Source organism: Ascaphus truei, chromosome 3 (assembly GCF_040206685.1).
Source record: "Ascaphus truei isolate aAscTru1 chromosome 3, aAscTru1.hap1, whole genome shotgun sequence".
NCBI lineage: Eukaryota > Metazoa > Chordata > Amphibia > Anura > Ascaphidae > Ascaphus > Ascaphus truei.
This window is the reverse complement of record NC_134485.1, coordinates 59,282,290-59,301,559: the sequence shown is the minus strand read 5'-3', so window position 1 is coordinate 59,301,559 and position 19,270 is coordinate 59,282,290. Positions and strand designations below refer to the sequence as shown.

Sequence of the window (19,270 nt, the reverse complement as noted above, 5' to 3'; positions counted from 1 at the left end):
CTGCAGCCAAGCGCAGTAAGGCTGGGGTCAGAAGAGTCTCTGTTGGAAGAGATGGTAGGCATGTGTTTACATTGAGTATGTGCATGTGAAGTCTGTGTTTCCTAAATGTATATAGTAAGGGTCAGTGTTTACACCATCTGTGTTTCAGATTGTACTGTGGACAAGGAGATGGGTGACAACTGTGTTCTTTGTAAACGTTCTGACCTATATAGAGAGAATGAATAGGGAAATTATACTGTGGGATTAATACAGAACAATTACCATTTTATCACACTGGTATGAGGACTGAAATTGTTTAAAATATTTACTTTGTCCACATTTCAGTCGCAAATTGGTGGACATATAGAGAAAGAGAGAGAATCCCAAGAAAACACAGATTAGCAACTGGCAGTGCACGTTTTTAATCAAATTGGACATTCTATAAAAAGGTCCTTTTATGGAATTTAATAGTGAAATAGGTAGAACAACATTTAGAATGTGGAGAATAATGTTTCAAATGAAAGGTGCAGAATTCAGAGTACTTCATGTACAGTACTTTATGGCTGTGTGTCACATTTAAAGTGTCTGCAGAGTTAATTTTGGAGTTATCATCTCTGGATGTTTTCTTTATCTTTAATCGTGGATGCCTTTTGAATATCTGGATTAACATTCTGATTAATTTCTTCAAACAGGTATGTTTCTGTGATCTGAATTCTCCTATAAATCAATTGCAGCAGAATTTAAAATCTTATTAACTATTTGGGTATGTTTCTGTGAGTTGATTAGTGTAAGAAAGATGAAAGTTTACTTCAAGTTTTACAGAAAGAATTAAAAGAAGCAGAAATTATTTTTCAACATGAACAGGGTAAATTGAAAGAAATAGAACATAAATGGTCAGAAATGTCAGGATCTGCTTTGTCGGGAAAGTTTAAGGAATCTGTTTCAATCTGGTCAAAATCTTCTGTAGGATCAGCTGTGGATTCTTGTTTTATTTATTCTTTTATCATTGTACTTTGTGTAGCCTTTATTATGTATTTTTTTTAACTATTTTTATTATGTATTATGAAAAGGACGTATATACAGGTAAAAGTACAAATAACCCACGGAGAAGAAATATTGATACTAGATTACAATATTGAACGAAAATTACACAAGGCATTGAATTTCTCTAGCAAAGATTATTGTCTTTCGAGTTATCTCTCAGCATTCTGTCTCTATAATCTTTGAATATGATACGAATGGTGCGTGATTGTTGCCGGAACTTTATTTATTTATGATCTTTAACATAAATCAGAGGTAATGAAAGAAATCCTATCCTCGCCCTCCTAGTAATAGAGTACTGTATGCTTGGAAAGGTTATATGACCGCTGGTAAGTAAGGTTCTCTTAAAGAAAGGACTGACTTTAAAATTTAGCTTACAAGGTGGAATCCCTTATATGTAGAAATCTATTATACAATATGTCAGATAGATAAAACAACTTACTGTAAGTTCTTGTACCAAAATACACTAAGAATAGGAAATGCCTTTGTGTGTAATATTTTATGTGTATGAGCGATGTTAGTTAGCATAATCAGAGAAGAGAGTAGTCAACATGAGAGAGGAGGAGTCACCAGTCACCATCTAGGAGAACACGTCAACTGATTTCAATACCATTTGTCTGTAATTAAATTTGAAGAATAAACTTTGTTATCTGATAAAACGTGAGTGCTCAAATGTATGAATCTCGGTAGAAAATAAATTATAACACAAATATTGAAACTATTTGATTGTCACCCAGTGATACTCTGTCTTTATCTCGCCTAAAAATCCACGTTCAAATTAGATGTTTTTTGTAACGACCTATCTCCATAGATAATTCTATGGAGTCTATGGGGCCTATGCAGAGAGCAGAGCTATTTCGAAATTCGCCATTTTTTGGAGAAAATCGCGCAGAAAGCAGCAGAAAATGGCGAGTTCCGAAAAACGCGCCAATTTTTCTTTTCTATTTGTAAAACTCGCCTCGCGGCTGGCGAGAACCTCAATCTCGCCAGTTTTAAAAATATCCGTATGCAGAGAGTCGCGAACGGCATCTAGCGGCTGTTCGCGCCAATAAAATGGCGCGATTGTCTCCTTTTTGCCTCGCCAAAAAAAACTGGCAAGAAGCTGCCGCTCGCGGCCATTGCAAAGGGAAAAAAAAGGCGCGAATTTGTTTTTACACGTTTCTGAAGCGTGCATCTCGCCAATTTAAACTCGCCACACGCATCCATGTTAAACATAGCAGAATTCGCACTTTTCTGCATATGGAGAATAAAACTCTCCAAAAAAGCTACTTTTTAATAAATTCGGCAATTTTAAAATTCGCTGCTCTCTGCATAGGCCCCTATGTATCAATGCAGCGAAAAGTATGTTTAGACGCACTGGTCTATTTTTTGGAGCAGAGTTGCGGCATACAGTATGTGAGAACAGTTTCTTACATCTGATGCAGAATGTTTGACGTACGTCACTTAACATACTGAGGATTTTTGGAGACAAATAAAAGGTAAAAAGAATCAGAGATAAAAAATGTGATATGTCTCATTATAATCTGTATACATTGTAACACCTACTTAACTCCTTCTACTTAGCAAAATTCTTTGATACTGTACATATATATCTGCTGTGATACCAGCACTGGCATCTATGTGCGGGAAAGTGTTAATCCTCCCTGGAGTTGTCAAGAACACCTGAAATCTAATTAATCAGCCTGGGCTGAACTCCTGAAAAACAAGGAAGTGTTTGGTCACAGGCTGAGCCTGACCCAGAAAGCCAGAGAGGCAGTGAGAGAGACTGACCGGTTTTCCCTCAGAGAAGGAGGGAGGCAGAAGGGGCTCCCCAGCTTCCAGAGGCTGGTTAAAGAAGTTGGCAGATTGTGAGAGAAGCTGCTGAGAGAGCCGTGCTGAAGCAGTGTAAAGAAGCTGAGAGAGAGTGAGACACTGCTGAAAGAGCCGTGCTGAAGCAGGGACATCGCCAGATAGACTAAGAAGCAAAACCCTTTCTATTGCTACATTATGACAAAAGACTATGCTGTTTCTTTATTGCCTATGCCAGGGCATGTTTTGGGGTGGGAACTGGCTTAGCTGGCTGCCCGGTAGACAGGGCTGAAGAAGTAAGTTAGATCCCTGACCGGGATAGGTTTTTAGTTATGCTTTTTATTTTGGTTTGGCTTTCTTAAAGGGACAGTGGGCCTGCGAATATGTTACTTAGCCCCTATAAATAAAACCCACGTAAATAGAAGTACTGTGTTTCTGGCCTTATTTGGGATTAAAGGGACCTCAACGTGATGTGGTTGTCACACTGTACATACATTGAAGATAAAGGTACCACACCATACATATCAATCTGTACATACATTGAAGATAAAGGTACCACTCTGTGATAGTAAAAAATGTAAACGCACAACCATGTGTAGCAAATATTTGATTTTATTTACAGTGCAACATAGTATTAAAGTTAGTAATATTTTGTTTTCTGTTTCATTATACAGAGTTTATGTACTGTATCATAAGACGTTCACTTGACATTTTGAATCCACAGTCAAAGTGACTTTCTATCATACAAACAAAGCTATGCTCTTTATAGCTAACGTGTGACCAAACCTGTAAGGCATTATTAGTTTTGCTTTTGTTACGCCGTCAAACAGAAATGATTTATATTTCCGCTCTAGAACTCTTTCTTCACGGAACATTCATCCGAGCAGAAGACAAGAAAAACAACTTGGAGGTGATAAACTGAACTCGACACGTTGGGCACGTCTGTTTCTTGCAGAGCCATTTTTCGATGCACTATTAAAGATAATAAGAAACAATTGGAATTATTTGATGTGTGTGATTTGTGATTCAGCTTCAGTGCTAACATGCTTTAACAATGCCTAGTTATAAAAAGGTGAAAGAGCAACTGAATAAATATAGGTTGTTTTAGTACAATACAGGGGTGAACTCACGAAATACAAGAAATAAACATTGAGAGGCTAAGTTTGGTTTGGTTAGTCAATTGATGGGTACATGGGAGTATGGGGGGAAAAAGGGTCCAGTTGCCCAGGGTTTCTAACCTGAAATAGTAGCCCTGCCTGCAGTATATTGAAGAACAGTGCATTTAATGTTGCACTAATACTGTCTGATTAAATTGCTTTCATCTGAATATGACTGTAATGCATTTGAAAGTAATTATGCTTAGTACTTTATATGAACTTTGAAAGAACCATGGAACCCTTACAAAATATCTACTACTCCTTGGAATCCTAGCGTATCTAACCTATGAAGCTAACTATATTGCACATAGCAATGGGCTTTATACATTTATATTTTATACAAATATTTTATGCACATATAATATTTGTAGAAGGGAGTACTCAATCAAAAAAACAGTGAAACAAGTAATAAATAATTGAAGAGGTGCAAAATGTTGTCTCAAAAAGGGAGGATGGCACAACCCCCAAACACTATATTACACTGCATTTCAACTTCCTTTAACGTTGACAAAAGACACTGCACGCAAGGTATAAACCGATAACAAAATATTATATAAAGATCATCAAAAATAATACATAACTACTCAAAACTTCAAATGTTGCTTATAAAGAACAGGAAGTGTTATCTAAGATACAGAAGAACCCCAAAATTATAATTAAATAAACAGACAAGATAGCAGTTATGGATAAGGATAATTATATAACAGAGGCAAATACTCAATTATCCGGTACCACCAATTATAGACCCCTTCATGGCAACCTACATTTGCTGTTAAAAGAGATTGATTGTATCATTAAGAACTCCTTAGAGAGGAAGTTAACTTGATATGAAAACATATAAAAAAAATTATTCCGAAATACTAAATCACACTATATTATCTTATCTTAATCTTCACCTATCAAAGATCTTTACAAATTTGCAGAATCCCAAGGGAGGTGTGAGTACTGTAACTACAGAGGGGATCCTTATCACTGACAAAGGGTACCGAAGTTTTTCGAAGACGCAGGCCTGCTACATTATAACACTATCTACAAGAGTTCCCATGGTAACTGGCACCTATACACAGGCTCCTAAGTACAGGGTCGGGTGGTAGTGGGGAGAGACATTGGCATATACCTGTGCAGCATCTTATGTGTTATTGTACATTGTGCATGTTGATAAATGATCCTCCCGTTTGGGGATCATATGTGTATCTGCTTGATTATTAAGAGTTATGTTAGATATACTCCTTTGTTATTTGTATCACTGTGTTTTGTTTCCATTGTCTTCCCTATGGCCTGGTGCTCGGTAAGAGAGATAGCACAGGTCAATATAGGGGTGTAGGACTAGGGCCACTGCGTCAATCTAAGGAAAATAGAGGGGTTACATAATAATAATTACAAAAATATATAATATTCAATGTGGCAATGGGTCTTTAGGAACTTGTTTATTTTATGGATTTTACAGCCTGTTTCAGAAGAGGAAGGGGATGTGACTTTGTAAACGGTTTCTATAGAAACAAAAAATGCTTGTAACAATATAATACAGTACATTACAAATGTAATTTAGAGTTGTTTTTAAAAAAATGCTACAAGTATTTTCTCATAGTACAGAACTAATTTATTAAAACAAACACACATGTAGGATTTTGCTTGGTCTGCAGCTTTAAGATCCATATATAGTATCTCACCACTCCTGTTATATGTTTGTGATATACCAATATTCAGTACACGCATGTGAGTTTCATGTTAAAACAAATTACCGCAATACCTCCTTGTGAAATCTGTGCATGCAGTGAAGTTCCCAGATACTTCCAGTGTGGAGGTCATCGTGACAAATTACACATGGGTCCTGAGAAAAACGTAAATAAGAAACACAGTCTGAGGTTATTTTGAAAACAGAATAACACGTGAATTTATTCAAGTCAAGTGCACAACGGAGACAGCTTCAAAACAAAAGCTCTCCAAACAATAAACATGGTATGCCATATATTTATACCCTAAATCCTAAAAGTGTCCTCCCTCAATGGGGGCTTGTGCGTCATTAATATTACCTAATTTTGTAATACATAACAATATTAAAGTCGATGTCATTTTGTAATACATAACAATATTGTATAACTACCTGTCAGCTAAAAACCATTTTGGGGCTAAATGGGATGTGCCTATTCTGTCACCTGTCACCTGTCACCTGTCACCAATATGTTGTGAGAATTGGTTCTACTGAAAGAATCTAAGCTTATCTCATGGGTTCTCATAACTTTTAGCCTGTTTACTCTTTTAATTTGAAGCTGATTGGATGAGGAAGAGTCAATAAATTTAGCTAGGAGCGAAAAAATTCCATTCTCTGCTTCACACATTTGTTTATACAGAAATGAAACACAGAAATTAGACTCACAAAGACAAGACAAGATGGCGGATTGAAATATTCACACAAAATGGCTTCATCCTAAATGCTGTTATGTTGTTATGCCAGACCCCCTAATGTCTCAACTTTGTCAGCCCTCATCTTCATCCTTCAAAGGAACAGAAATGGGTTTCAACATAATTACCATAGATGCCCTAGCTCCACTTAAGGTCACAGACGGATGACACAGAAATGACACAGAATGCCCCAGCTTTGAGAAGGGTTGATTTTGTCCTGGACATGGGCCCAGCTGTAATTTGTCATTGTTGGGGAAGAAAACATTAGCCATGTAATAAGGGAATGATGTTCACTTGACAGCAGGAGCAAAAATAGACAAAAATGTATAGACCAATAGAAATTGTAATCACCAATACAAATGGTGTTTTCCTATTTTCCAAATTCCTAAGAAGCTGCTGCAACGTACACATAAGGTAGCCCACAAATGCAAAGTTCCTGGATATGTACAGTATACCATGTCCAGGTGCATCATGGGTTGACAAATGTTCCAGCATTTACATGCATCAACCGAAACTGAAGAGCTCGAAATCAAATAGCGCATTTGAGGCCTTCATTTAAAAACTTTCTGTTAATCGTTAAGAAGTTTTCCAATGCAATTTTCTAATCACTACCCGATTCCCTTATGGTGACTCGATTGATGAGCAAAAAAGCATTTATAGAATTTGACAGTCATATTCCTATAAAAAAATAAACAATGCATCCTAATTCCAGAAAATGACTACAGACTGGATCAAGTCATATCAGCATATACTTGCAGATTTGGATCTTTTTAGAGACCTCACTGAGTTCTTTTTCAAAGAGTCTTATTTTCTGATTGACAAAAAACTGCTTGTACTTATTGTGCATTCTCCTGTCCAGTGAACAGCATTGCACAGTAAGCGCTACCCCCATATTGTGAAATTGGGTATTAGCATTTCAAGATCAAGCAGCTAAAATAAACCAAGGTAAAAGAAACACATTTACACCTCAATGCTGTCACATCTAAATAACATAACTGATATTGATGTATTGACACAAAGAACTTCCACATACAGTTGTATGTCGAAATCTGTAAGAGATGTGTGTGTGTTTTTAAAAAAAAATCTGATTAGGATTCTTCATAGAAGGATGAGCACAGACACGGCAAAACCAGGAGGTGGTGTGTAATCAGCGGTCTGGAACATTTGGTCGCATCTGTTTTTCCGTCACCAAATCAGCACCGGCATTTAGCCACCACTCACCATACTGCCAGGACATCACTGTGCCGGCCACTTCGCCGCCAAGGTAAGCTTCTAACCTTATTTCTTATCCTAAAAAAACCTAATATTAACCCATAATACCCCTATCATCAAAACCTTATCCCTTTACAATACCTTACCCTAATCGACTACCCTAAAACCTAACTTTTACCCTAACCCCCTACCCTAAAAACCTTACCCGTTACCCTAAAACCCTTTACCCTAATCCCCTACCCGAAAAACCTAACCCCTTATCCTAAACCCCCTATCATTAAACCCCTGCCCTATCCGCTAACACCCCTTACCTTATTGGTGAAAGGCCGGCAGCTGAGTGACCAGCGGCAAAGTGGTTGAGGTGGAGGATCCCTCATCGGCCAAACACCAGTGCCGATGTGGTCGCGGCAAAATGGCCACAACCCATTGTCCGATTCCAGAAATCCGACCTGAATGCAAAGGTTTCTTGGTTCAATTCTTGCAGCCGCTCTGTGTTGGTGTTCAGAGGTTTACTTTAACTCTTTATGCCTCCCCAGCATGCATTTGAAAATAAAATGGATAGGTCAGTTTATCTATCCTAGTAAAATATCTTTATTAATTTAGCTAACATAATTGTGAGTGCTGTAATGGCAACATAATGCCTAACCTCTATAAACAATGCAATTTAACTTGCTTTAAAAGCTCTACAAGGTCACAAACACGGAACAATAATGATTACGACATGTACAATGCTGATTAATGCATTCTGTAGGTGTTACAAGTTTCAGTTAAATCCCACCCTAGGCATTTTTAGCCTGGAACCTTCGGATTTAATATTGGCTGCAATATTTGCATGTTGAGCCATTACTTATCAGTTAATGATCCTGTATATTATGAATTAAAAGTGCAGTGTGCTAATGTCACTCTTAAATAAGGAAACAGGACAGCTATTGTTTCCAAATTGCAGTGACAAAAGATGACGTTTTTAACACCTTGATGACACTGGAGTCTGAAACGCATTGCCCAATAATTTGTTCCAGCTGCCTCTGGCAGAAAAGGGCGAAGACTCTCCACAAAACAGTGTTTATTTATGTTAACGCCATCTATATGCTGTTCAACCACTTCCCTATGCGGGAGACGAGTCAATCTCAATGGTAACAGACTCAGATTATAATTTTTTCCCGCCAGAGGAAGCTGCTTCATAGCATTTTCAATAAAGACCATTATTTCTCTGAAATAGAAATCTTCTGGAAGGTTTCACGCTCAGTATTGTGGTTAGGATACAAAAAAATGAAAAGCAATGAAAGGTTGTATTGGATGTCCTACTAAACAGGAAGGCACCTTTACAAACGTGGGCTATATTGAAAGCAGGTACAGCTCAACCCCGTTATAACGCGATCCGTTACAACGCGAAACCGCTTATAACGCGATGCAAGGGTGGCTCCCAATTTTTCGTATTTATGAATACTTTACAACAGTATTATTGGTGTCTTAAATACTTTATTGTGCAATGCATATAATTGTACATTATTTCTAACGCGATCCGCGATGTGACTCTTTGGACCCCAAGCACAGTGTTATAAGGGGTTTGAGCTGTATTAGTTCTGTATTTTACTGGATCTTGTTGTGTGCTATGAGCCTTCTCAATCTTTTGACTTCATTAGTGTTCACAATTGTACCTTTTCCATGTTATTGGGCTATTTATTCTCTTGCCTTTCCTTTCCTAGCAGTCATGTGAATTCCACTGTGTTTCACCCTCCTGCAATATGAGACAGTTAGGACACAAAAGAAAACAAAGTAGAAAATATTTTGTTTTAAAAGTTTATTTGTCATTTTTAAGGAATACACTCAAATGATACAAGTAATAACAACATCAGGCACGGTTAGCACTATACGCACAATGTATAAAGGCTTCCAGTAAATAAAATAAGGAAATGCTACACACCGCACTCATGAGAAATAATGCAAGAGGTTTCAAAATACAACATAAGAAAGACAATACAAAATAGACTACTGAGTTCAAAGGTTTGAAGGCAAACCATTTAATTGTAAAATGCATATTCTGTGTTGCTAAATGTAACCAGCTATTCGGTATAAAAGTATACAATTTATAGCTATAATACTGTAAACAAACATGGTTGGAAAGCTAAGTCTGGCACACTTTGTAAATGCATGCTAATATACTATCCCCAAGTGTTTGCAAATGGACAGAGAAGCTTTGATGAACAGATATTTTGAAATGCAATGTTTTTACTTTTGAGTATTACAGTAAATATTGATTGTTTATCAGGAGATAAAGCTGCAAGACCATTTGGTAAGATAAGTACAGGAGACGAAAGCAGGAAATTAAAATATTCAGCATTTAATTTTAATTTTCCAAGGATTAAAAATACAGCTGTTAATGAATTCAGACCCTGCTTTACCCACATCAAAGGTAATGTTCTCACTCCTGAACTACTCCCTGCATACATATCATTTCTACCATTTTTTTTAAAAACAATAATTATACTGTACCATCACTTTAAATGTTTTCAAAAGCCATCATATATCAAAGAAAATCAGACTGCATACTTGAACATTGGGATTATAGATAGGAAATTTTTAAAAATAATTGATTGGTAGGCATTAAAGCCTCTTTAAAACTAGCAAAAAAAGTCACAGCAGGCAGGAGATGAAGACTTTTGGGAGGAGGGAATAGCAAAAAGCTGATCTAAAACTGCGTTTAACAAATTATAACATGCTAAAGAGTTGGGTACTAGCAATTAAATAGGTAGAGAGTCAAAAAATGACAATACCATTGGAATATCATTGTATCCGATGTTCAACACTGGCTTAGTAGGTTCCACTATTGATGGCTATCATAATCCCAACAGCAGGTGCAGTGCTTACTGGGGACAACAGACACACACATTTACTTCAACTACTTTCCTGTGTAAGAGAAATTGGTAGTGATACTTACAGTACCTACCTGCCATTTTATCTAAAGGTGGCTGAGTTTGTGGGAAAGACTGCATACCAGCACAGAGTAGTTGGAGCTTCTCCCAGGACATACTTGAAAACGAGAGTTAACTCTCAATGTATTACTTCCTGGTAAAATATTTTATAAATAAATAAATTACTGAGATAAAAGCAATAGCTATAGACAAGGGCAGATGTCCTCTTTATGACGCTAATGTGGGTCTTCAACAGGGAAGAAAGACTGGTTTCTATATATCTTGGCACCCTCTCTTCCACTTGTCTGTAGCTAGAGACTTGAATCGTGTAGATAATTTGCACACAATTTGCACACCTAGCAGTTTGAGAATGTTAATCCACAAATTCATTTTTTGTTGTTGAGGGTAAATGTTACCACTTCCCAAATCCGAGACTTAAAAACATTCATTCCAGTCATAAAGACATACTGGTTCTGTTTACTCTGAAGCCTTTTAAACAATGACACTGAGTTTGAATGGGATGGGGGGGACTGGTTAAATTCCTGGTGTCAGCTCCCTGTGACCTTAATTTCTTTGTGCGTCAGGCACCAAAAATCATAGATTGTAAGATCCATCTGGGCAGAGAAGGTGTCTGTAAAAATTCCTATGGGCTGCGTAAGGCGTATTATTCTGTAATTGTGAAGTGCTTTGCGTCCCATTGGGAGAAAAAGCGCTGTATGAAATAAAGTTATTATTATTCTCTACATTTAACAACTATACATATCATAGAATATATATATATATATATATATATATATATATATATATATATATATATATATGCTCATGCTATAAAGGCAGAGTTATATAATCAATCAGTATATGAGTACTGTATGTTTCTGGATCAGTAGCATACCAGTTAGCAAAATAGTTGGTGCCACTAACTTTCAATACATGTCCCCACTTCTTAGGGGTTTTTTTTCCTCAATTTTTCAATGAAAATAGATTATTATTTTTTATACATAGAATGTATTATGTTAAACGCTTTATAAAGAACATTTGTAATTCAAAGGTTAAAGTTCCAGTCCTATCACACAACAACTCCTTTACTTAATATAGACAATAAAAAGTGAATGCATTGTTAACAATTCATTATCTTACTCTTTACTATACCAGATAGTGTAGGCTTGTTTGTTTCTAACACCTTTGTTCTTCTGGGGGGAAAAGTCTGCTAACCACCAGTTCCCAGCTGAAGAAAGAAATGATGTACTGGTTAAGCAGCAATCCCCCTAGAAACCTATGAGTTTAACTTCTATAATGTGTATAGTTTGCCCCCTAAGCATTTCCTGCTCGTTACTTTATTTTTGTGTTAAAATTATTGTTTTTTTCCATCTCTAGCATTTAACTTCCCTGACACCTAATATTTCAACTGCACATACTGTATCTCCTGAACAAAGCATCAGATTTAAAACAAATATGCAAAAAATGGTGATCAGCACAGACAGCTGCTTTAAATTATACCACACTGCAATTTCTTCAGATATATCTATAATACAAATCGTATATATAATACACAGTGCTGGCAATCCAGTTCCAAGTTGAGCTCAGTTTTTTTTTTTAAACAATTTCCTCAGTGCATAACAAAGTATTATACCGTATGTACTTATTTAAGCAAAAGTCCCTAATGATAGCTATTGTTAGTATATCTATTTGCATGCAATGCTGTTTTTTTTGCATTAGCATGGCATTTGAACCGGTTTGTCTACTACAGCATATTGGGCCACATTTGCTAAGCTGTGGTGTGCCATGGGACTAGGGTTGCCAGGTGGCTTCCAAAAATAGTGGACTCAATGGTGAAAGGTGCATCAGGTCACTATGTCCAGGGAGGAAAATACTGGACACATACATGTCCAGTATTACAGTACCTCTCATTTTTTACTGGACAGAGTGTGCAAATACAGGACAGTCCAGTTCAATACCGGACTCCTGGCAACCCTACATGGGACACCTCTCCGCTCTGGAAGACTTCTGACAGCTTATTGAAGTGAATACGCTGTAAGGTATATCCCAGCACCTGAAGGTGTTCAAGGGGGTAAATGCGGATCACTATTTCAAGAAATACAAAACAGTTGCATGTTAAATGAATGTTTGTTCTGCAGAAAGCCATCAAGGGCATATGATAACACGTTAAATCAGGAAAATTAACACATTCCTGAGATGAACCTCTTTAGTTGCAATCTTAACCACAAAAGAAGAATTAAAAAACAGGTTTTCTTAAAGGCACCGTGGGATGTGTGAAGCACATTAATGCATTTGTAGTAATATCAATATTCAATTCTTGGAAGGGCAGTCCTACTTGGCGCACAAGATAAAATCCTACAAACATCCCCCTCATTTTATTGATTTCCCAGATGTAATCATCTTAAAGTAAAAATGTCACTTTTTGGTTTCTTTCAACGCTAAGTAAGGTTTTTCTTTTCGGGGAGAAAGGGGGGCACTGAGTTTCTTGGCCGCTTCTCCCCCCACCTTCTCTCTGCATGACGGGCTCCTCCTAGTTAGTGAGTTCTCACCCTGTCAAAGGACAAAACAGGAGATGGGAAATGAAATGCCGTGGGCACTTTGCCTGTGAAAGGGAAGTTAAACGTGCAAGTTTAAGCTTTGAATGTTTACAAATTAGCACTGAAAAATGAAAGATGCTCATAGTCGGATTAGATATTGTCTCCATATTGATGAGATATAATCTCCATGTGCGTTGAAAGTCCATCTGGCACTCGCGGGGTTTAACATGCTGATGTAATGTGCTCCAATTTTACCCCATTTTCTTGGTTATGATATATGTTTTGAGAAGAGTTCATATGGAGGAAAAATACAAGTGGGAGTGTTTTACTTAATACAGTAATAATGTATACATTTATTTGTGACAGCTCAAAACCCCAGACCCACCAAACCATATATATTTAGGTCACAGAGGAGAGCTACTGGGTTTGTGACAGTGTATACAACAAAAAGCAGAAAGCCCCAATGCTATATTCAACATGCCAAATCATATAGTTTAATACTTATCTAGTATTTTTTATATCTTAAGTGAGGGTCACTTCGTTAAATTCTTTGGCCAAAGTTATGTGACCCCCTTCTCCTTGTTTCCAAGCTTTCCCTATCGCCCTGCCCACCTTTAAATAGCAGGTCTTGAGATTCAGCTGGGAATGACCAGTCTATTAAAGCAGCAGTCCAAGCTGTCGTTTTTTGTCCCCCCTCCCCTTTAATATGTGCATCAATAAAATCCACACAATGATAAGCAATTAGCTAAGTTGCTGTTCGATCCGTTCTCCTGTGATCGATCGGCTAAGATTCGGCTTGGGGGTCAGTGTAGTAGAAGAGGACCAAAGATGCAAAGTTCTGTGGGGGAAATCATGTGACCAGGCAGTCACTAGATACAATTAGAGCTCTGCTAGAGAGAGAGCAAGGCTCAAAAAGGGGTGTGCCTGTTTCAGAAGAGGAAGGGGATGTGACTTTGTAAATGGTTGCTACGAAACAAAAAATGCTTGTTACATTATAATACATTAAAAAATGTAATTTAGAGTTGTTGAGAAAAACTTGTAGGATTTTTTTTAATCGTACAGAACTGATTTATAAAAAAAACAAAAAAACAAGTAGGATATTGGTAGGTCTGCAGCTTTATGACTTCTTCCTCTATCAGAGAGGTACAGAAAACGTTTGCAGAGATAGTGTTAGGACTTGCAAAAAATGAGGGCACACCTTGCCGTGTCTGCAAGCTTACAAGGCTTTGGCCAAAGAATTTAACTAGGTGACTCTCACTTATGAGAGAAACCCAGATAAGTAGTTACCTACAGTATATGATTTGCCATGTTGCATTCTGACTTTCTGTTTTTATTCATTTATTTGTACCTTTATTTTTTATTTTGTCAACTACAAATTAAGTTCTGACCTTATTGTCTGAATAACAAAGTTGTGTCAAATTAATATATGAAACTTGCTGTATACTTATATTGTTTGACACAGCTGTTAAATGGACACAATAGGAAGTAACTAAAATCTTATGTACCGTAATTTCCGGACTATTGAGTGCACCTGAATATAAGCCGCACCCACTGAATGTAAAAAAAAATATTATTTTGAACATAAACAAGCCGCACACGTCTATAAGCCGCAGGTGCCTATCGGTACATTAACCCCCCAGCACCTCACATTAACCCCCCAGCACCTCACATCAAGCCCCCAGCACCTCACATCAACCCCCCCTGCACCTCACATCAACCCCCCCTGCACCTCCCATCACTCTTCCCCTGCACCTCCCATCACTCTCCCCCTGCACCTCACATCACTCTTCCCCTGCACCTCCCATCACTCTCCCCCTGCACCTCACATCAACTCCCCCTGCACCTCACCTTAACCCCCCAGCACCTCACATTAACCCCCAGCACATCACAATCAACCCCCCCTGCACCTCCCATCACTCTCCCCCTGCACCTCACATCAACTCCCCCTGCACCTCACCTTAACCCCCCAGCACCTCACATTAACCCCCAGCAGATCACAATCAACCCCCCCTGCACCACACATCAAGCCCCCCAGCACCTCACATTAACCCCTGAGCACCTCACATCAAGCCCCCAGCACCTCCCATTAACCCCCCAGCACCTCACATTAACCAGTAAATACCTCTGCCCTCCAAGCAGTAAATACCTCTGCCCTCCAAGCAGTAAATACCTCTGCCCTCCAAGCAGTAAATACCTCTGCCAGCAGGAGTGCACGCACGCTCTAGCAAGCAGCAGGCAGGAAGTGCCTCAATGCTAGAGCGCGCTGCTACTCTGCGAGGGGGAGAGCGGGCTCGCGGGGGATGGTGACAACGGGCTCGCGGGGGATGGTGACAGCGAGCTCGCGGGGGGGGGGGCGCGGGAGAGTGGACTCGGGAGGGAGAGGAAGAGCAGAAAGCCACCGCGGGCCGCACAGTGAGTACAGGCGGGCCGCATGCGACCCGCGGGCCCCGTGTTGTGTAGGCCTGGTCTAATGAAAGCTTCATGCCGCCAAAAAACTGAGCACGTCACAGAATGTGTTTTTTTGAGAAAAAAAAATTTGAGAGCGGGAAACATCCATACATTAGCCGCGTCATTGTTTAAGCCGCGAGGTTCAAAGCGTGGGGAAAAAGTTGCGGCTTGTAGTCCGGAATTTACGGTAGTGTTAATGTAGTCCGTTAATGCACATACTGTACTGTAGTTTCTTGTTACCACTAATGAAAGGAAAAAGGTTGCTACAAATTAAGAAACCTACAAATACTATCTAATATAGATACTAAATGCTACAATTAAGTTGTTTACACTTGAAATAACATTAAATATATTCTTAAAGTGAAGATTAAAGATGGTTGAAAATGGAAAAATATTGGTTTACACTAGCATTTTATGATGATATACACAATAACATAAATGAATTGTGATTCACCAGCAATAAATCTTAGTAGAATATTTATTACACTACATAATGAGAGAAAACTGAACTACTGTAACATACCAATACTACTAAACAGAATATAAGGGTGTCCTGTTGTGTAACCTCCTCAACCTCCCCCCCCCCCCTCCCCACCCCCAGCACACTGACAGACACTAAACCACACACAGAACACTGACAGACACTAAAGCACACACAGCACACTGACAGACACTAAAGCACACACAGCACACTGGCACAGTCCATTGACAAACACTGAAGCACACAGCAAACTGACACAGACACACAGCATACCTTCACAGCAGTAACAGTAACGGTAACTCCACCCCCTGATGGGATGGAGAGCAGGGGTGCTCAGAGCTCTGCAGCTCTCTGCCCCAGTCCTGCCCCCAGCCTCTGCCACCCACTACTCTCACTCCTCACTGACCTGCTCTGTGCTACAGATGCTCACAGTACTTGATGCTGCTTTGATATATCAATGGCGCTCTGCACTAAGACATTAAAAACATATATTATATAGTAATGAAAATATACAACCAGTGGCGTGGATGTTTCTCCTGGGAATGGAAGTTCCACAAGTGATGGGATACCATGTAAGGGAAAAAAATTCACAACATAGTGTAATACTGTTAGGCATACATACAAACATATAACATGAGACGGACACTGAGAACAACAGGTGACTAATTACAAACACATTTAATAAAGCCGAGCAGGAAGGGATTACCATTCCCCAGCAGACACGAGAATCTTCCGTGTCCACGGCGCATAGAGGCAGAAGCTACAACCAGAGGTAGCAGGCACTACCCACGGTGCACTACACACGTGTGAGCCCAGCAGTCCGGTGCAGCAGCAGCAGCCTTCCATAGAGGGGATACTCTTAAATATCCACTGCTTGAACCCTTCTTACTTTTGGTAAGCAGGTACCCCCACCTGAGTTGGAGTGTCCTAACATTTTTATATTTTATGTATTATATGTATTTTTAATGATATGCTTTATTAAATGTGTTTGTAATTAGTCACCTGTTGTTCTCAGTGTCCGTCTCATGTTATATGTTTGTATGTATGCCTAACAGTATTACACTATGTTGTGAATTTTTTTCCCTTACATGGTATCCCATCACTTGTGGAACTTCCATTCCCAGGAGAAACATCCACGCCACTGGTTGTATATTTTCATTACTATATAATATATGTTTTTAATGTCTTAGTGCAGAGCGCCATTGATATATTTTTTTTTGTACTGTTCAATACCTGACTGGGGTTCAGGGATATATCACAGGCTGCCTACACACTAGGATATAGCGCTACCTATTTGTTTTTTATCTGATGCTGCTTTGATGTTGCACTGTGACCAGCTGCTGCACTGACTGAGATTAAGTCACCGCCAGGCGGGATTTCTGCAGCCCCCTACCAGGCTGCACCCGGGGAAGCTGCCCAGGTGCCCCCCCCCCTAGTTTGCTGCCCTCCCCCCTAGTTTGCTGACCCCCCCCCCTAGTTCCGCCTCTGTAATATGGTACACTCAAGGCTAACTATATGCAAAACCAGCATCCAAAGATATCTCATTTGCACGGGCTTATCGTCATGTTATTGTAGTATATCTTCCAATAAGGTGACGTATGCCAGTCTTAGGCTACTCCTATCTTCTGGGCCCTGAAATAGGACTTTTCCTGAAGTGGAGAGGGAGATGAGATGGGAATAATGCCAGGAAATAATGCTATGTTATTTAAATTATGCCTAACTCTGGTGTTATACACCTATCCAGACAGTGCAAGTAACACCATGTTTACGTATAACTTAAATAACGTAATGTTAAGTCAACGCATTAACCGTAACAGACTGTTGTAAATATGTGATATTATGATAATGCCTCATTTGCAGATGGTTTACGTGTCATTATCACTAATGTCCACTATGCTCTTAACAAGAGAAATCATAGCTTAACATTATGTTATTGTCCTTTCAAGATATACTGTTGGCGTTAACGTGGTGTTAAGTTTGGTGAACGCCACGTTAGGTGACTTAACAAAGCTTTGTGGATCTGGGCCGTAATGTGACATATGGAAAACGAAAATGTCCTGCACTCAAATCTACAACATTATATAAAGTCTAAAAAGACTATAATATCAAAGGGCAATCCCTAAGAGTATAACAACCTCTTGTGGAACACTAAGATACTAAGGGGCTTATTCTGTAAGATATGTTAGCCCAGGGGACATGCTATCGCATGAAAAGTCCTGTTGACTTTAATGGGGCTTTTCATGCAATAGCACAGTCATCTGCACTATCACGCCTTAAAGTATAAGGGCTGAAGACTCTCAATTATGGATGCACTCTAAAGGCATTATTTATTAATTACACACAAAAAATCATAAACAAGACCACTATTATGAAACATCTCTATTCTTAAAAAACCTTGAGAAATATATACAACCTGAAGCAAAGTACGCAGGGATATATCATACGGTATATAAGGGGGTCAGCAGGGGCAAGATGTTTCCCCATACAGTACTATCCCCAGCGGTAACCCAGGTACCTATACAGAGATGGAATTATTAATCATCAGACATCAACTAATGCAAAAATAACAGCATATGATCCGCACATAAAAAAACACATGAAGTAGAAAAATAATATACAGTAGAACCACAAATAGCTGGGATATTATTGGTCAATGTCCCCAGATTGCATACAGCATAGGACCTCTTCTAAATGGTATGATGAATACAGTCTCTGGTTGTAATTTAAAGAAGGACTAGTTATCAGTGGCTCAATAGCTCTGACTACATGGAATATGGCATAGCGACAGACTGCAGACTAAATCAGTCCTTTCCGATACTCACAGTCCTTGGCGTCTCCTTTTCCATGTGTTAAATGGCGCTATATCGCTATCCGCTGGCTCATTAATCTCTACAAGTGCAGCACCATACGCGATCTGATGTCATCACCACACGTGTAATCCTAACCCGATGTGTGTTTTGCCATCTTGGGCATCATCAGGGGAATATCATTAATGTTTGAGGGCGGGCTAATAATGAGAATAGCAGCATAATTTCCTCACAAAGTTCTTTGGGATATAGAGTATCAAATAAAAAGATCAACTTTGTGTCTTTTTTAAGTAAATACTTTTCATAGTTACCTCTAATTCCCAATCATATTTTTTCTATACCAAAAGCTTGGAAAGTGGAGGTTTTACCTCGGTGCACTTGTAAGAAGTGCCCGGATACTACAGTTAATATAGGAGAACATTGAAAACGTATTGTCCTCTTTAGACTTTGTTAAAACAATGAGGGTCTTATGTAGTCGCAACATTTACATGTCCCACATGGAAAT

At 38.8% G+C, this 19,270-nt stretch overlaps 1 protein-coding gene across 2 annotated transcripts in view; it reads right to left on the bottom strand.

Annotated features, from left to right (window-relative positions):
• Positions 1-3,401: 3,401 nt before the first annotated feature.
• LNP1 (leukemia NUP98 fusion partner 1) overlaps positions 3,402-19,270 on the bottom strand; it is a 42,416-nt gene continuing 26,547 nt past the window's right edge. The window contains exons 3-4 of one of the 2 annotated variants that reach the window (XM_075594084.1): positions 5,716-5,796; positions 3,402-3,780 (exon numbers count right to left, since the gene is read on the bottom strand). In XM_075594084.1, coding sequence (XP_075450199.1) covers positions 3,673-3,780; positions 5,716-5,796 — 189 coding nt within the window. In that variant the 3' untranslated portion in view covers positions 3,402-3,672. Of the gene's footprint in view, positions 3,781-5,715; positions 5,797-9,366; positions 13,043-19,270 lie in introns of those variants that run through there. The other variant, XM_075594085.1, reaches the window with a different exon arrangement.